Source organism: Procambarus clarkii, chromosome 11, assembly GCF_040958095.1.
Source record: "Procambarus clarkii isolate CNS0578487 chromosome 11, FALCON_Pclarkii_2.0, whole genome shotgun sequence".
NCBI classification, from domain to species: domain Eukaryota; kingdom Metazoa; phylum Arthropoda; class Malacostraca; order Decapoda; family Cambaridae; genus Procambarus; species Procambarus clarkii.
The window spans coordinates 32498962-32516772 of record NC_091160.1 but is presented as its reverse complement, the minus strand read 5'-3'; the positions used below and the strand labels follow the sequence as shown (position 1 = coordinate 32516772).

The window sequence follows — 17811 nt, the reverse complement described above, 5'->3', positions numbered from 1 at the left end:
ATAATATCAGACACAGACGGACATTATGGTTTTTGATCTGGGAAAAACCTGTGTAACAAATTTACTCGGTTTATGATCGAGCCAGAGGTTTTACAGGAAAGGGATGGTTAGGTTGACTGCATCTATCTGAACCTAAAAAAGGCTTGACAGTTCCACAGTTCTGGAAACGAACATTTGAGGTATAGAAAAATGAGGGCCGTAATCAGAGGCAATGTATGGATTGGAGGAATGTCACAAGTGGAGCACCACAGGGTTGTTCTTGTACCGGTGATGTTCATTGTCTACAAACGATCTACCAAATGGAATACAGAATTATATAAACATGTTTGCTGATGACGCCAAGATAATAGGGAAGATAAGAAACCTAGATGATTGTCATGCCCTTCAAGAAGACCTGGACAAAATAAGATAATGACATAGAATTTAATGTGAATAAATGCCATGTTATGGAATGTGGAATTGGCAAACAGACCCCACACAACCTATAAATTGTGAAATATTTAAAGAATTCTGACAAAAGGGATCTAAGGGTGGTTCTAGATAGAAATTTGTCACCTGAGAACCACATTAAGAACATTGTGCAAGCCTATGCTACACTTTTTAACTTCAGAATTGCTTTTAAATACATGGATGGAGAAAACGAGTGTTCAACTTTTGTTAGACCAAAGCTGGAATATGCAGTGGTTGTGTGGTGCCCATATCTTAAGAAGCACATCAACAAGCTGGAAAAGGTGCAAAGACATGCCACTAAGTGGCTCCCAGAACTGAAGGACAAGAGCTACGAGGAGAGGTTAGTGGCATTAAATATGCAAAAACTAGAAGATAGAAGAAAGAGGCAATACGATCACTACATACAAAATAGTAACAAGACAATAAAATTGATAGGGAAGAATTCCCGAGACCCGGAACTTCAAGAACAAAAGGTCATAGATTTAAACTAACGAAACAAAGCTGCCAGAGAAATAAGAAAATTCACTTTTGTAAACAGTGGTAGACGGAACTAGTTAGGTGTGGTGGTGGGAGGCCAAAACCATCATTAGTTTCAATGCTTTATGTGACAGTGCTGGGGATTAAAATTTCAACATCTTCATCAAAAGGGACATCTTCAAGAGGAAACTAGATTTATTCCTCCAAGGAGTGCCGGACCAACCGGGCTGTGGTGGGTATGTGGGCCTGCGGGCCGCTCCAAGCAACAGCCTAGTGGACCAAACTCACAAGTCAAGCCTGGCCTTGGGCCGGGCTTGGGGAGTAGAACTCCCAGAACCCCATCAACCAGGGAGACGGGACACCACGAGCGTAGCTCTCATCCTGTAACTACACTTAGGTAATTACACAGATATCACATTATTGTGATACATCAATGAAAAAATCTATGCGCTGGATATTCCCAGATGCACTCTAGAAGACTACGCCATGACATGGTCAAAAGAATTGGAATCTGGGATACTATTGCACCCTGATTCCTTGGCTCCAGCGGAAGCCTCGGGAATCCTCAAGGGTGCAGTAGTACCCAAGTGATTAATTATCAAAAAAAGGCACCACGCCAGGAACGCTATGTAGCACAGTAGTACCCCAAGTTGGAGTTATTTTGACCAACCGGGCTGTGGGGGGCCTGCTGGCTGCTCCAAGCTCTCGCACGTCAAGCCTGGCCCCGGGCCGGGTTTGGGAAGTAGAACAACTCCCAGAACCCCATTCAGCAGGTATGTTGTGGCAACATCAGCCCTCATTCTTAAAGAACTCCATAGTTTACTTGAAGTGCCTTTTTCCATACTTGATTATGATGAATAAAAAATTTAATTCAAGCTATGTTTATTAACAATATACCATTACATATTTTATTTCATTTATACAATGCATACACCTTTTAACAATGACAACCATGGCTATCCACAGGAATATCTAAGATGGAAAGCACATTATTAATAACTCGTCCATATATGGAATGTTTAATACAGTACAATATCAGTTGGTATCTTGCCATGGAAGGTACCTCCTAATGTATCAACTTTGTTGCTAGGAATCAAGATTTAAATCGTCTAATTAGTGTTTAGCTTTCCCAGTATATCTACAATTCAACCCATGGCTAACACTAACCAACTATAGTCTGTACAACAAATTGCTAAACTAAGCCTCACCCCCAAATCTGGGAAATGAGGAACACTTGTGCTCCAACTGCAAATGGCTGCCAGCCAACAAGAGTGATGGTCACCAACCACAGATAGCACTAGTGCACAGACAGCAACCTTAAACACTTATGGGCCCCACAATAAGCTATCTGTTAAGAGAGCCCATCTTGCCTCCATGCCTTGTGGCTCAACCTATGATCAGCAACATTTAAGAGGGCAATATATACTCTGATTAGTACTATAATCTCACCCTCCCATGTTCAGCTTAAATACTGGGCAACTATCCAGAGATGAACAAGTCACACAATACATATATACAACATAATTAAAGCCCCCAATGTAACTTGCTGCACAGTAATTTATCAAAACATTAACAAATTTACCATACACCATTTAAATTGAACCACTAATTATGGTGTAAACACAACCGTGACCTAGCCAAAGAAACTGGGGTAAGTAACTGCTTATGCCAATGGCTACACAGGTCCTTCCTCACCAAGTACTCACCACACTACATGCTGGATACTAATCTAGGTTAGCCAACTTTTCATCAGATCTATGCACTAGCCATGAGGTACCTCTTTAAAGAGAGTATTGTCAAAAATACTCAGCATGGTTAATACTATTCTTTTTCCCATGACCTACCAAGTGACAAACTGTCAAAGATTTATGTAGAGCACTAATGGCATAAAGCTGTCTAGGAAAGTTGAGACAAGGACACATGATTTACATTTATACAAAAATGATTATGACAGTACTGCTGTACACAATTTGTTACACCCTTTGATTTATTTTAAATCCTGTATCTAAGTAAAATGCCTCCATTATTTAAATTTTGTATCAAAAACCATTAAAACCAAAGAACTAATAAGAAAACTAAAGTTACAACAGGATGTGTGTAATTTTTTAACTATAAATACTAAGATATAAACCAAATAAAAATATCCAACACTTCAAGAGGGCCCTCACCGTATGTGTGTGTACATGCGTGTCTGTATACATGTGTGTGTACATGCATGTCTGTATGCGTACGTACGTGTATGTGTGTGTAATTACCCAAGTGTAATTATTGTGTGTGTAATTACCCAAGTGTAATTATTGTGTGTGTATGTGTACGTGTACTTGCCTAGTTGTGCTTGCAGGGGTTGAGCTCTGGCTCTTTGGTCCCGCCTCTCATTTTTAATTTATTATATATATACTGTGTGTGTATGTGTATGTGTATGTGTATGTGTGTGTGTGTGTGTGTGTGTGTGTGTAATAAATATTATTATTATTATAATTATAATTATAATTATATATATATATATATATATATATATATATATATATATATATATATATATATATATATATATATATAATTTATTTATTTATTTATTTATTTATTTATTTATTACACACAAATAAGAGAATGAGAGTACATTTACAGGTACAGTATTGTATTATATATACAACCACACATGCTGGTTCACTTAACACTCAAGTTTGGATCATTGGAGGACTAATATCTGGAGTGGTGGCTAGGGGGCTCCACACTTGCCAATTATTTCTTATTTATGAAGAGGTCTTGGTGTAGAGGTAAATGGCAACAATCAGACCATACAGACCAAGTACCTGGGGAAGAAGCACACACACTTAGTAACAAACAATCTTACCTCTGACCCTTTCCTCAGTCACCATAATTCAACTCATCCTAATGTCTGCAAAACCATGAGCTGCTTAGATGGAGCTCCTGTTATTGCCCCAAAGGTTTTGTACAGCCGAGAACAAGGCAGAAAGGCTTTCTACACAGAGTTGCGCAATTAACATTTATTATTAAGTTTAATAAGGCTAAGTATAACTTTTTGCTTTTTCATGCATATAAACCAATTTTTCAAGTACATTGATTACTTTACAGCATAAAAAATAAGTCTACACTAAACCCTCTCGTTTATTTCACTCAGTCTTAATTAAACAAGATGCTTACGAGAAATAGTATGATATGACAAATATTGTCAAATATGCTACAACTCCTTACTTCCCTAAATAATTACGAGTAAGTAAATTACTTCACGCTCGGGATTCCTATGGAGCGTACTACGCACGCGTATCCCGGCGAGGAAGGAGAGGAGACGCGCCATTAACAGCGTGTTCAAGAGCGTCAGCCACATTGCTGATAAGAAGTTGTTATTAGGAGCGCGAAATACTGGCCCATAATGCGACATTCTGCAGCAGCAGCAGGTGTCAGGGATCAAGTGTGACTCGAACAACTACTAGACACCGTTTCGGCGAGCGTAATGTAGCAAATTTCCTGCTAATGTTGGAATATTTGTGCACATTTATTTAACGGGTAGGTTGCTCGTCGTTACAAGCGAGACAAAATAACTAGTCCCCATTTCGCTCATGTCCCCACTTTCTATTGAAAATAGTGGTATATTTATTTTAACCTAGGCATTCTTTACAATATTATCGTGATTTTAGCGGGAGCAGTAACTTCTAGTGGAGAATTAGTCTTCCCCCTCCAAGCGGCCTCCATTATCTCCTCCATGCATGCAACGCTAAAGCTGCCTGCACCCGAATATCATTCTTGGTGAACTGGGTGAATGGAGTACAAGCAAAGAACACCACTCGCAGGACTTCGGATCAAAGGTGTCACTGACCCCAACAGGCAGCAAGGCAGAGGCAGGCGGTGAGTGTCGCCCTGACAAGGGAACAGAGCAACCTTCAAACTTGCACGAGGCGAGGTGGGACTCAGAGGTCTCCTACATTGGACCACTGAACCCCAAAGGGGGTTTCAAGGGCCCTTAGGCTGACTGCTAAGGGAAGCCCAGGCGAGGTACTGCTAACCAGTTATCCCAGAGCTACCAAGCAAACAACTAAAAGCCGAACCCCTGCGACGTGCGCATGCATGGGGAGCTAGTGGAGGGTCACCAAAATCCTACAAGTGGTCCTGCCACCACCAGGCAGATCCCCACCAGGGGAAGAAGACGACCACTAAGCACTACCACCATACCACTAAGCTGGTATGGCGAGTCCAAACACGAATGTCTGCCACACATTAGCCAGCTAACACTACCTCCTTCCCTCCTCACCAAGATTCCTCCCACCATACTACACACATTATACCTTGTCCAGCACAAGAAAGCTGGAAAAAGTTCAGAGGTATGCCACTAGGCTAGTCCCAGAACTAAGAGGCACGAGTTATGAGGAAAGGCTGAGGGAGCTGCACCTCACGTTGCTGAAGACAGAAGAGCCCGGGGAGACATGATCACCACATACAAGATTCTCAGGGAAATTGACAGGGTAGACAACGATGGATTATTTAACACGGGTGGTACACGCACAAGGGGAAGCCGAGTACCCAAATGAGCCACAGACATTAGAAAGAACTTTGTGTCAGTAGTTAGTAAATGGAATGAACTAAGGAGAGATGTAGTGCAGGCTGACTCCATACAGTTTCAAATGTAGAAACGATAGGGCTCGAGAAGCTCAGGAATCTGTACACTAGTAGATTGACAGCTGAGAGGCGAGACCAAAGAGCCAAAGGTCAACCCCCGCAAGCACAACTAGGCGAGTACATTGCTGATTATCACCACAATCCTGCTACTGTATTATCAATCCTGGTCACTAAATCCTGTACAAGAATAATTTTTCACAAGTTTATTTTGTAAAGGAACATGAGAAGTCATTTCAAGATTCTTTGATGGACCAAACAATGGCAGTATGCTGCGGCTAATGCTGTGAACATCTTGAACAGCATTGTGTTCACTAATATCTGAACATTGTACATAGTATCAGTCAGGTTCTTCTGTAATGCTATCATGGCTAAATAATACCAGTTACAAATATATTTTGACATTTTTAGGTGACACTGTGGTCACAAGCTGAAAAGCAGTGCTGTTAGCTCATGCTGTGTGTGTCAGCCTTGGTTGCTCACTCAGTACCGAGGCTCACACCCCAGGAAAGTTATACATTAATTTTTGTTTAAATGGCATCTGTTTACTAGAGCCCTGAGGAAGCTGATGTGAACCCCGTGTAGCCACGGGAGTTTTTAATCCTATGATATACCTACGAGCGCCTCGAGGCACTCTGAGCACCCCCGATCTAGCACCTCAAGGCACTCTGCGCAGTGCGGTGGTTAAGCTTTTCACACACATTTTACTGCTATATTTCCAATAACTTTGTATCTACAATATCCAACATTTTCCTAACCAATCTTGTCATTTCCCCTTAATTTATATATTTCATCAAAAGTTTTCTAAAGTATTTAGTATCATTCATTCAAGAAATACAACTTCACATCACTGAAGTTCAAGTTTATATACTGAATCAAGTAATATACAGACTTACAAATAATTTGGGGGGGAGGGGGCCCCCAATTAGCCCTTAACTAAATAGTTGGTTAATATTTATCTCCATTCAATTATCCACTAAAAGGAAACAAAAGCTTTATATGAAAAGTACTACACACAAAGTGCTAACGAGACACTAAAGTAAACTTACCTCAGCAAAAATAAGTATGAGGATCATACCGACAAACAAACGAGGCTGCTGTGCAGTTCCCCTCACGCCAGCATCTCCAACAATTCCAATAGCAAACCCAGCTGCTAAACCAGAGAGACCAACAGCTAAACCAGCTCCCATATGCACAAATCCTCTGTAAAAGCAAATTTATTTTATTTCATTTGAAGTACTGTATTATATATTACATGCTCATGTTTCAAATTCTAAGAGCCATTGTAATAACCCTACCTTCTCTTCCCTTCCTCCACTCAATGCCTCAGCTCAACACTGCCTGCAGCTCAGTATGACCCTCACTGAACTACAGCTAATTATTAAACTGAAATATTAAATGGGAGGGAGCAACAATGAAAAAGGTTATGAATTTATTTACGACTAAATAAGACTTACACATCTGTACTCGATTGCCACCACCTTACCGCTGACATACCTGAATGTGTAAATTACTGAACTCACAGGAAGGACTCGATAATCATGGAAATAAGGCATATGAATCTTGGTAAATAAATCTTGGGAAATTTATACAAATTTTACTTTACTTATTGAGGATTCAGGGGTAATTCTCATATCCCTGAAATTAAGAACATGGGGATTTCCAGTACCGCACATAAAAACCCCCAAAAATTACACAGCATTGATAAACCAAAGGGGGAATTAACTAAATACCACTAGATCAAATATTCACTTTATTGAAACAGGCACGTATATTTAAATCAAATGAACATATATCCTACTCTAATAAAACATCCTAAAGGCAATGGAATGGCATACCGATTTTACATGAAATACCCAAGTAGCACAATACCTTAAAACAGCAATCTGGCCATGATAATGATTGCTGCCCTCGGGTCACCTGACCTGTACCCCAGACACACCCCAGACACACTGACGAATATTTCCTAACCAAGCTATCAATGGAAAACAAGCTCCACCCACTTGTAAGTTTTGCTAGGCCCAAAAAGCCCCACCTCTCTAAACTCGAGCCTATGGAATCAGTCTTACTCTAGGTCAGCCAAAACTGACTAGTCCCACCCCCTAGGCTTCTGTCTTACACCAATCAAGGCTCCTGGCTAGGCTGTAGGCCTGACCTTAAGGTTCCGTTTTCCTTTCCAAATCTCCAACATTCTCATGCCCACATCCTCGGAACCTGGCACTCGAGGTCCAAAAAGCTGGGGGAGAGGGGTGGGGGAGGGTGGGGGGGGACATCAATATAAGCCTAACATATATGAATACACACTGGCTTCCTGTCCCCAGACAGTGAATTAAGCATATATAGATGGTAATCAGTGCTGAAAAAAAGTAAACGAGATATCTCCATTACTAGATCAATTATATAAAATTCAGCCATGGTGGTACATCCACAAGAAATGGCTATCACAGAAAAAGGAGCTATCCTCGGGGAGCAAAATACAGTACAGTATACAGCTTCCATGCATACCCAATTGATTGATATACTACCCTAATTCAAGTTGTGAAGAAATAAAATTTCAGCATACCGAGATAAATGATAGTTATACTAAAAATTTTAAAATCCGATTGTAAAATTTTTCAAGAGAAATGTAAATACTGTACTGTAAATACAAAGATGTATAGTATTTCAATCATTTTCACATTAAAAAATTCAACAGCAAACTTTTTACAGCTCCAATCACTTTGGAGCCATTATTTGTCACCTAGTAATATTAGATGTCCTGTGGTTCTATGGTGTCTTCACCACTAGACCTCAGACAATCATTACCACATGGGAGAAAAAGCCTGAAAGTGTATTTCCTTTCTGGGCCAAAGTATCCAGCAATCTGACTTAGAAGGAGCATCACCTTTCAGTCATGCAACCACATTAGGGACCACTGACCCCATTCAAAATTACAAGGCCTTGGTAGATTTTTAGAACCTGGTAGATTTTAGTGATGAGGAATACATGACTAGTAATTAGCTAATATTACCCCTCAGAATATGATACTGTTCTAACAGCAAGGAAAGCATGACTGAGGAGTGACTGGGTGTGACTGAATGCTACAATATTTGATTCTGCTGAAAGTGTGGTGATAATTATCTTACTGCTAGTGGTGGGAAGGGAATCACACTAGGGGTCATTATGCAAATTAGCAATACTTTCATCAGTATTCATCCTGGAAAAGTGTGTCAATTTAAGGAAATATGCTTCAACAAGCTACTAAATGTGATGAAAATATCAAGTGATTTGTAATGATTATAGTGCTAGTGCTGATCATTGTACAAGCTATCATGGAGGAAAGAAGTGTTTGTATTGTGAAGGAAATTAGAAATGTTAGTGGGGGTTTACTGATCGTAGAACCCTGAACATTACGTCAAGATTAAATAGGCCTTTAACATAAGGAAAAGTCAGATTGATGAAGGGTGTAGCAACCTGACATGAAGCTGCACTGCCAACATTCTTTCATTTTTTCTTTAAGTTCCGGGTCTCGGGAATTCTTCCCTATCAATTTTATCGATTCCTGTTATTTTGTACATAGTGATCATATCACCTCTTCTATCTTCTAGTTTTTGCATATTTAATGCCTCTAACCTCTTCTCGTAGCTCTTGTCCTTCAATTCTGGGAGCCACTTAGTGGCTATAAATTACACTCGACAGTATAATACTTTAGTAACCGTTTACAAAGTTATCATAATGCATTAAGTTTCCTTCAAATAACTTGGGAATGGTTGTAATTTGAGCATACTATAGGTACAAAATGTGTGTATTATGTATGAAATGTATCAAAAATATTTTTGAGAGTGTGGAACGGATTAATTCAATTTACATTATTTCTTACGGGAAAATTTGTTTCGAGTTACGAATTTTCGAGTCACGACCCGTCTCTGGGAATGGATTAAATTTGTAAATGGACGTACCACTGTACGAGAAACTTTCCACCTGTTTCGAGTCACAGTGGCAAAGATGCCATTGTATACCTAAAAATATTACTTTTTTAGAAATCTAAAAATATAACACTAGAGTTATGCATGTTACAGTAGATATAGAAAAAATAGTTTAATTGTTATATGAACCAAAAATAAAAAACTTACTGATAAAGTGAGTAGCCCTTATCTGCTGGATTTAGTTTACCAGCAATTAGTACAGCCACCACCAGACCGTAGATGGCAATGATACCGGCCATGACCACAGGAATAATGCACTTCATGATGAGCTCAGGTCGCATTACAGACATGGCAGAAATACCCACTCCAGACTTGGCAGTGCCATATGCTGCACCTAGGGCTGTTAAGGAGTACACATTACATATATAAGTGATTTATTAAAGATACGAGTCATAACTAGTAATGTGTGCTATGTACCGACTATCGAGGACATGGGATATGCTTGGCTCTTAGATCATTAGCCAGTACAGTATCATACCCAGGTCTTATTTACTATCAAACTTGTTTCTGAAAGTTATACTTTGTAACATTAGAACAGGGGTCTCCAAACTATGGCCCGCGGGCCACATCCGGCCCGCCACATAATTTCATCCGGCCCTCCAAACAAATCCCTGTGTGGTGGCCTTGAAAAAATAATTATCGTACGAATGGCATCGCAGAATTATTCAAAGCTGGGGCTGCTGACTGGTGGCGCTCAACCCGAGTCAGTTTTCCTCTCTCGATAGTGTGACGCACAGATACTAATACTGGTAGGTATGTGTTGTGCATTACAACCAATCAGTTGTGTATAACTGTATATTGTGGGGATGGAGGGCGAGTGGGGCTTCGCTGCTTCCGTTTCAGGGAGCACAAACACTGTACAATATTCTTTTCTCTGTACTTTGACAATACCTTTATCTTAGTTATACAAAATAGCAATTTCATTTTTTATTCCTCCGGCCCGCATAAATATGGGAAATATATAATGTGGGACTTACATTGAAAAGTTTGGAGACCCCTGCATTAGAAGATAAGGTTTGCTCTTATACTTTAACATGCATTGTTCATTTCTTCCCACCTTTTGAAGTGCTGATTAATTCATTAGTTATTAATCTCAATAATGATAATTACCTCATTAATCTAATAACCAAAGCTTCAATTTCTCCAAAATTCTATCCTTAATACTCTAAGATCAATTCCATACTCATTATCTCAATCATGGCATTTCTTCGGCATCCTAAGCCCAACCACTTCGGCTGGACGGTAGAGCAACGGTCTCATTTCACGCCGGTCGGTGGTTCAATCCTCGACCGTCTAAATAATAGCTGGGCACCATTCCTCCCCCCCATCCCATCCCAAATCCTTATCCTGATCCCTTCCAAGTGCTATATAGTCATAATGGCTTGGCACTTTCCCCCTGGTAATTCCCTTCCCTTGGGCATACTAAGATTATCATGGGTTCATTTTGTACTTTGTTCAACTTATTCAGTCTACCTTTACCAAAACAAGAAATGACAAGTGGAGCACAATGAATAAGATCACAGTATACCGTCTCTAACATGAGAATGTGAAATGTAAAATGTGATTAATATAGGTGTACTGCGTGGATTTTTAAGCCCCTTCAGAGACCTTAAATTGATACAGGTAGAAACAGCCTAAGCTACTCTCATTTTGAGACATTTTTATCACCTCAAACTTACTTTAACTTGATCCCGAGTTCGATCACCATTCAGGACATGATTGGGACCATTGCCATTCACCTGTTCCCAACAAGAGGAATTAAAATTTACAGTATCTAGAAGGTCAAAGTAAGACGTAACTAATGTTCAGTGATTCCTACCGCCCCGGCCACACAAACAGCCTCGTTAATCAACTGTACTTTACGGGCTACTCATGCCCGTGCCACCTCCTGAGTGGGTCAATCTTCATCACTCAACAGACTACCAAAGAGCATGCTACTCAGCACACTATTTATATACAAGAAGGTACATTGGGTTAGAGAGAATACATAGCATAGTATTTACAATCTTGTAAAGCCACAAGTATGCTCAGCGTTACGGGCAGAGCTGACCACTACCGTCAAGCTGCCAAGCACCTGGCAAGAAAGTGTCCTATTAGCCCCTGGCACACCGTCAACCACCACCGATACTCTCTCACCTACTCTAACAAAACCCGAGGAGTTACATTATGGCGTGGCGGCCAGGGCTCCCCCAGCCCGGGTTCGACTCCCAATAGCGGCCTCCAGGAAGCCCCACACCAACAGGTGTCCTGCCAACTAGTCCCATTTTCACATATATGGCTAACAATGGTGCTACATGCATACTAACAACATAGTTGTACAATAAGCTGCAGGTCAAAAGGTTCCCGAGACATGGTCGACAATCAATAGCGAGCCACCATTAGTGTGGCCCGTCTGGAGTAATATTATACTACACTTACCGCTAAATATCATGGCGGAGGCGGCGCCCATCACGCCGAAGAAAGGGGAGTACATCGGGGCCTCTTCCGGGGTAGACATCTTCAGAGAGTTTAGCAACAATCGGGGAACAAGAGCAAGTAAGACTTGTAGTCAAGTGGAGGTCTGGAGCGCAAGTGCAGGAGCCAGCTGTGTCCCGTGATGGTCACCCTGTGTCGGGCCTCGTGATTGGCACAGATAGTGACATTTCTCCTCCTCCATCCAATCACAGTCCGCCTTTCCTTCCCCTTAGGACTGTATGTATGACAATTTGTAACCTTCTCTGCGATTCGCCACTGCTAGCCAATCAGAAAGCCGGGTACAGGTGATATAGTTGAATCATATGATCGATTTTGTGTATCATATAAGTTATATCTAATATACATCTAAAAAATAAAATATAGTAACATGTATTTTCATAAATAAAAAAATGCAGAACAGTAGCTATAAGATTAATCTTGCCTATAGAAAATGCGTTTAATTTAGCTTTCTTCAGAGTTGATTTGTTTTTGTATTAAGGCAGGTTTTTTATCCCCTGATTCTATATATGACTAACCATCCTGTGAGATGGAAAATTAGATGAACTTATAGCTACTTTTTTAGTCAGAATTGATTTGTTTTTGTATTTTGGCTGGTATTTGCTCCCTTGACTCCATGTATGACTAACCATCATGTGAGATAAGAATATTAGATGAACTTGCAGCTAATTTTTTATCTATACTGTGTAATCTCTCATATAGAATAGGGTAGCAGCATATTGCTGTGTAAACCTAAGTTTGTTAAATAAAAAAATTAATCTAGCAAATTTGTGGAGTTTCTTCCATATTTGTGGCAACTATGAGTACGAAGTGTATTTTGCGAAATTTAAATAAGACAATATTTATTCAGGTAAAAGTACATACATTCAAAATGAGTTACAAACATAATGTTGAATTACTAGATAGAGCTAGTGCATAAAGTATGCCCGAAAAATCCCAGACTCAGACACATCTTACCACATATCTTTCAGGCAAGCTACCCAAACTCTCTTCTCCTCTCATCAATAAGCCCTACAGATGTTGTGTCCACCATTCACTCACAAAAAACCAAAGCTGGGAATATTAGTGAAATACCATCCATAATATACATAAGAACATAAGTGCGGACAAGCCTGAATAGTCCCCAGGCATAAGAACATAAGAACAAGGTAACTGCAGAAGGCCTATTGATATACATGTCCAACCCAGGCTTGAAACACTCGAGGGACCCCACCTCCACCACGTTACGCGGTAATTGGTTCCACAAATCAACAACCCGGTCGAGCCGGTCGGCCGAGCGGACAGCACACTGGACTTGTGATCCTGGGTTCGATCCCAGGCGCCGGCGAGAAACAATGGGCAGAGTTTCTTTCACCCTATGCCCCTGTTACCTAGCGGTAAAATAGGTACTAGGGTGTTAGTCAGCTGTCACGGGTTGCTTCCTGGGGGTGGAGGCCTGGTCGAGGACCGGGCCGCGGGGACACTAAAGCCCGGAAATCATCTCAAGATACTCTAACCCTGTTACAGAACCAGTATTTACCAAAGTCTTTCCTAAATCTAAACTTATCGAATTTATACCCATTGTTTCGTGTTTGTCTTGTGTTGATACTTTTAATACCCTATTAATATCTCCTTTGTTATGTCCATTGAGACCAATAGAGATTTTGTAAAGTATACAGCCCCATAAGTACGATTATGTACTATGTATGACAGTCAGGAAATGTACTTATTACGCTTAGTATTAAACCGTACTGTCATTTCGGAGGATGGATTTGTGCCTAATTAATCTTTGTTAATTTTTTTTTTAGATATATACAAGAGTTGTTACATTCTTGTAAATTACCAATCAAGCTGTCAATGCAATCAGAGCAACTTATGTACTTAATATACCTACTATAATCTCTCTCATCTCATTTTTTTCTTGCAATGTACCTGTTATTATTTTATAAATTCTGCTAGAATTTTCCTACTTAAAAATATATTACATTAAGGACCTGCCTGAAACGCTGTGCGTACTAGTGGCTTTACAAGAATGTAAATACCATGCTATGTATCCTCACAAATCCAATGTACCTTCTTGTTTATATGTAAATAAATAAATAAATAAATAATTATTTTTGGCAAGATTTTGCTATACCAACATAGCTTTATTCTCTGACAATGTAAGGAATCTTATCATAAATAACAATCTCAACAAAAATCACATTATTCTGGGAGGTGATTTCAATATTGACCTGGGTCTTCAAAACAACCCTCAAGTTGACTATTTCCGTAACAGCATGCACTCCTGTATGCTTATCCCCACAATCACCAAGCCCACCCGAGTCACTCAAACATCTGCCACTACCCTGGATCACCTATGGACTAATATAACAGCTCCCCTTACATCTGGGGTAATTTATGACAGAACAACTGACCACTATCCTACTTTCCTCATAGCAAACATTGACACATCACCACCAGAAACCAAAAAACTTTCATTCAGGCTACATAGTGAATCAGCTTTAGGCAATCTCTCTAATGCACTTCACAATATTACAACCCGTTCTCGCAAATTTAATAAGTCAATATTGACTTATTAAATATGTGCATAGGTGACATACTTAACATAATAGATACCCTTAAAAAGATTCATAGAAAACACCGACCTTACCTAACCTTGTTAGTATCTTAAGATAAGCATCTTATTGCTTCGTAATTACAATTATTACCTAACCTATAATAGGTATAGGTTAAGTAATAATTGTAATTACGAAGCAATAAGATGCTTATCTTAAGATACTAACAAGGTTAGGTAAGGTCGGTGCTTTCTATGAATATTTTTAGGGGTATCTATTATGTTTAGTATATCACCTATACACGTAGTTAATAAGTCAATATTGACTTTACGAATTTGCGAGAACGGGTTGCAATATTAACTGGGAATCTGAATTTAATAATTCACAGGATATAAACTCATCAACTAACCTCTTTCTCTCCAAAACTCTAAGCCTCTACAACACTCACTGTCCCCTCCTTACCAAACAAGTAACTGATAAAAGAAAAAATAACCCGTGGCTCACAAGTGGCATAATTAAATCAATCAACAAAAAACATGAATACGAAAAGAAATTTAGGAGTGGCCTAATTTCAATGGAAGTAGTTAAAAGGTACTCATCAGTGCTCACCAGTATCATAAGAAAAGCAAAACTTTCATATTATGAGACTAGATTCAAAGAAGCAAAAGGCAACATGAAAAGCACATGGAATACCATCTCTAACATCCTGGGAACTAAACAACACTCCCACAACCAGATAACACTCTCTAAGGATGGCCTTACACTGTCATCTGACTTAGAAATGGCGAATGAATTTAATAGCTTCTTTTCATCGATTGGTGCTAACCTTGCAAGTAAAATCCCACAGACTCAGACACATATCAACACATATCTCTCAGGCAGCTATCCAAACTCTCTTCTCCTCTCACCAGTCAGCCCGTCAGATGTTGTGTCCATCATACACTCACTAAAAACCAAAGCTGGGAACATCAGTGAAATCCCATCCATTGTATACAAGAGCGCCTCCCATGCCCTTGCACCACCTATAGCTCTGCTGTTCAACAAATCCCTTGAGTGTCATACCTTCCCTGATATCCTTAAAAACGCAAGAGTAACGCCAGTTCATAGAGGAGGTAATCCGTCAGACATAAACAACTACAGACCAATATCGAACCTACCCATACTATCAAAAATATTTGAAAAAATTATCTACAAACAGCTCTACTCCTATCTCGTAAAATTCGACATTCTTAGCCCCTGTCAGTTTGGCTTCCGCTCTCAAAAGAGTACCAACGATGCAATTATTAGTCTCCTTGATATAATTTACTCTGCCCTTGACAAAAATAAGTTTCCAATTGGACTCTTCATTGACCTGAGAAAGGCCTTTGATACTGTTAATCACGATTACCTCTTATGTAAACTCCATCATTATGGAATCCGAGGCCATGCACTGGACTATATTCAATCCTATCTTAGTGATAGACACCAATGTGTAGCCATCAATAATATAATCTCTCCCATTCTACCAATAACCGTTGGAGTGCCTCAGGGCAGCATCTTGGGACCCCTACTATTTCTTATATACATTAATGATCTGCCTAATGTCTCTAACATTCTGAAACCTATTTTGTTTGCTGATGATACTACCCTCATTTACTCCAACCCCAACCCACATACACTAAATGATGTTGTTAATAATGAACTAAAAAAAGTCCACTTATGGATGTCAACCAACAAACTAACACTTAACATAGAAAAGACCTACTACATCCTATTTGGAAGCAAATCTACAAATGCAATTCAGCTTCAGATTGACAATGTAAACATTAGCAATAAAAATGATGGAAAGTTTCTTGGCATATTCCTAGACAAGAGACTCAACTTCAGTACCCACATACAACACATAACTAAGAAAGTCTCTAAAACAGTTGGTATACTCTCCAAAATCAGATATTATGTTCCTAACTCTGCTCTCATCTCTCTATATTATGCACTAATCTATCCCTATCTCAACTATGGTATCTGTGCATGGGGTTCAACCACTGCAAACCACCTCAAGTCCATCATCACCCAGCAAAAATCTGCTATCAGAATAATATCAAATTCTGCTTTCACACAACACACAGCCCCCTTGTTTAACTCCCTAAACATGCTAAACATAATCTCACTCCACAAATTCTCTTGTGTCAACTACATTTACAAAACCCTGTTCTTAAATGCAAATCCTTGTCTGAAACTCTTCCTGGACAGATGTAATAGGACCCATTATCACCACACCAGAAATAAATATCTCTTCGATATCTCCAGAGTTAAACTTAATTTGTGTAAACACTCTATGCAAATAAAGGGACCCAGTTTATGGAATTCACTCCCTACTGAATTGAAAAGCTGTCCAACTTTTACATCATTCAAAATCAATACTAAAAAGTACCTAATTTCATCTTCATAGTTTTTCTCTTTTTGCCTTAAAATTGCACTGTATCTATTGCTACCCAATCTCCCAACCTTTTTGTTCCCAATTTGAACATCTTTACCATTGAGATCATTGCTGTTTTCTTTTATTATATGTGCTGCCATTCTATTGTATGGTGTTTATAAATCTTGTTTATCTGTATCTTTTGCTACCCAGTCTCCCAATCTTTATGTACCCATTCTGAACATCTTGACCATTGTGATCATATTGCTGTCTTATATGTGCTGTCAATCTGCTGTATGGTGTCTATTAATCTTGTTTAAATTACTAATCAAGCTGTCAATGTAATCAATCAGAGCTTTAATATAACAATGTGCTTTAATATACTTACTTATCTCTCTCATCTCATTTTTCTCTTGTAATGTATCTTTCATTTATCAATTCTGATTGAACTTACCTACTTAAAATTATCTGCTAGATTAAGGACCTGCCCGAAACGCTGCGCGTACTAGTGGCTTTACAAGAATGTAATTACTGTACTATCCAATGTATTCTCACAAACCCAATGTACCTTCTTGTATATATATAAATAAAATAAAATAAAATAAAATATACAGACTTGTGTTGCCGCGACTGGCCACCAGGGCGGCGCACCGGTCGTGGGTCCACAGCTGTGGTTTGTTGTCATCCACTCATTGCATATGGCGGCCAGGCGGGTGATGGTTCGTCATTCCTTTCCCACTTTTGGGGGTATTTTTCCTTAGTTATTGCACCATTGTTCTTACTGGTAGCTTAGTCGTTCACTTATGTGTGACATGTCTCAGGTGTGGGTTATGAAACTGTTACTGCCCGAAACGCTTTGCGTAATAGTGGCTTTAGGTATTGT

The 17811-nt window shown here is 39.5% G+C and overlaps 2 protein-coding genes across 3 annotated transcripts in view; one reads left to right on the top strand and one right to left on the bottom strand.

Moving 5' to 3' along the window:
• Positions 1–1792: 1792 nt before the first annotated feature.
• On the bottom strand, positions 1793–12120 carry LOC123758248 (V-type proton ATPase 16 kDa proteolipid subunit c). Its single transcript, XM_045742400.2, has 4 exons — positions 11943–12120; positions 9672–9864; positions 6609–6762; positions 1793–3740 (listed from the first exon to the last, which is right to left on the bottom strand). The coding sequence occupies exons 1-4, from the start codon at positions 12019–12021 to the stop codon at positions 3681–3683; spliced, it is 486 nt and encodes a 161-aa protein (XP_045598356.1). The 5' UTR covers positions 12022–12120; the 3' UTR covers positions 1793–3680.
• Positions 12121–17584: 5464 nt separating this feature from the next.
• The window catches only part of Tango6 (transport and golgi organization 6), a 46910-nt gene continuing 46683 nt past the window's right edge, over positions 17585–17811 (top strand). The window contains exon 1 of one of the 2 annotated variants that reach the window (XM_045742397.2): positions 17585–17647. The gene's annotated coding sequence lies outside the window, so the exon portion shown is untranslated. Of the gene's footprint in view, positions 17676–17811 lie in introns of both variants that reach the window. The other variant, XM_045742395.2, reaches the window with a different exon arrangement.

Bases quoted from the DNA above. Each gene is read 5' to 3' on its own strand.
- LOC123758248 (XM_045742400.2), bottom strand. From the start codon at position 12,021: ATGTCTACCCCGGAAGAGGCCCCGATGTACTCCCCTTTCTTCGGCGTG. The intron at 9,865-11,942 runs GTAAGTGTAGTA...ACTCCTTAACAG, and splicing joins CTCCGCCATGATATTTAGCG to CCCTAGGTGCAGCATATGGC. The intron at 3,741-6,608 runs GTAAGTTTACTT...CTTCTTCCCCAG, and splicing joins TCATACTTATTTTTGCTGAG to GTACTTGGTCTGTATGGTCT.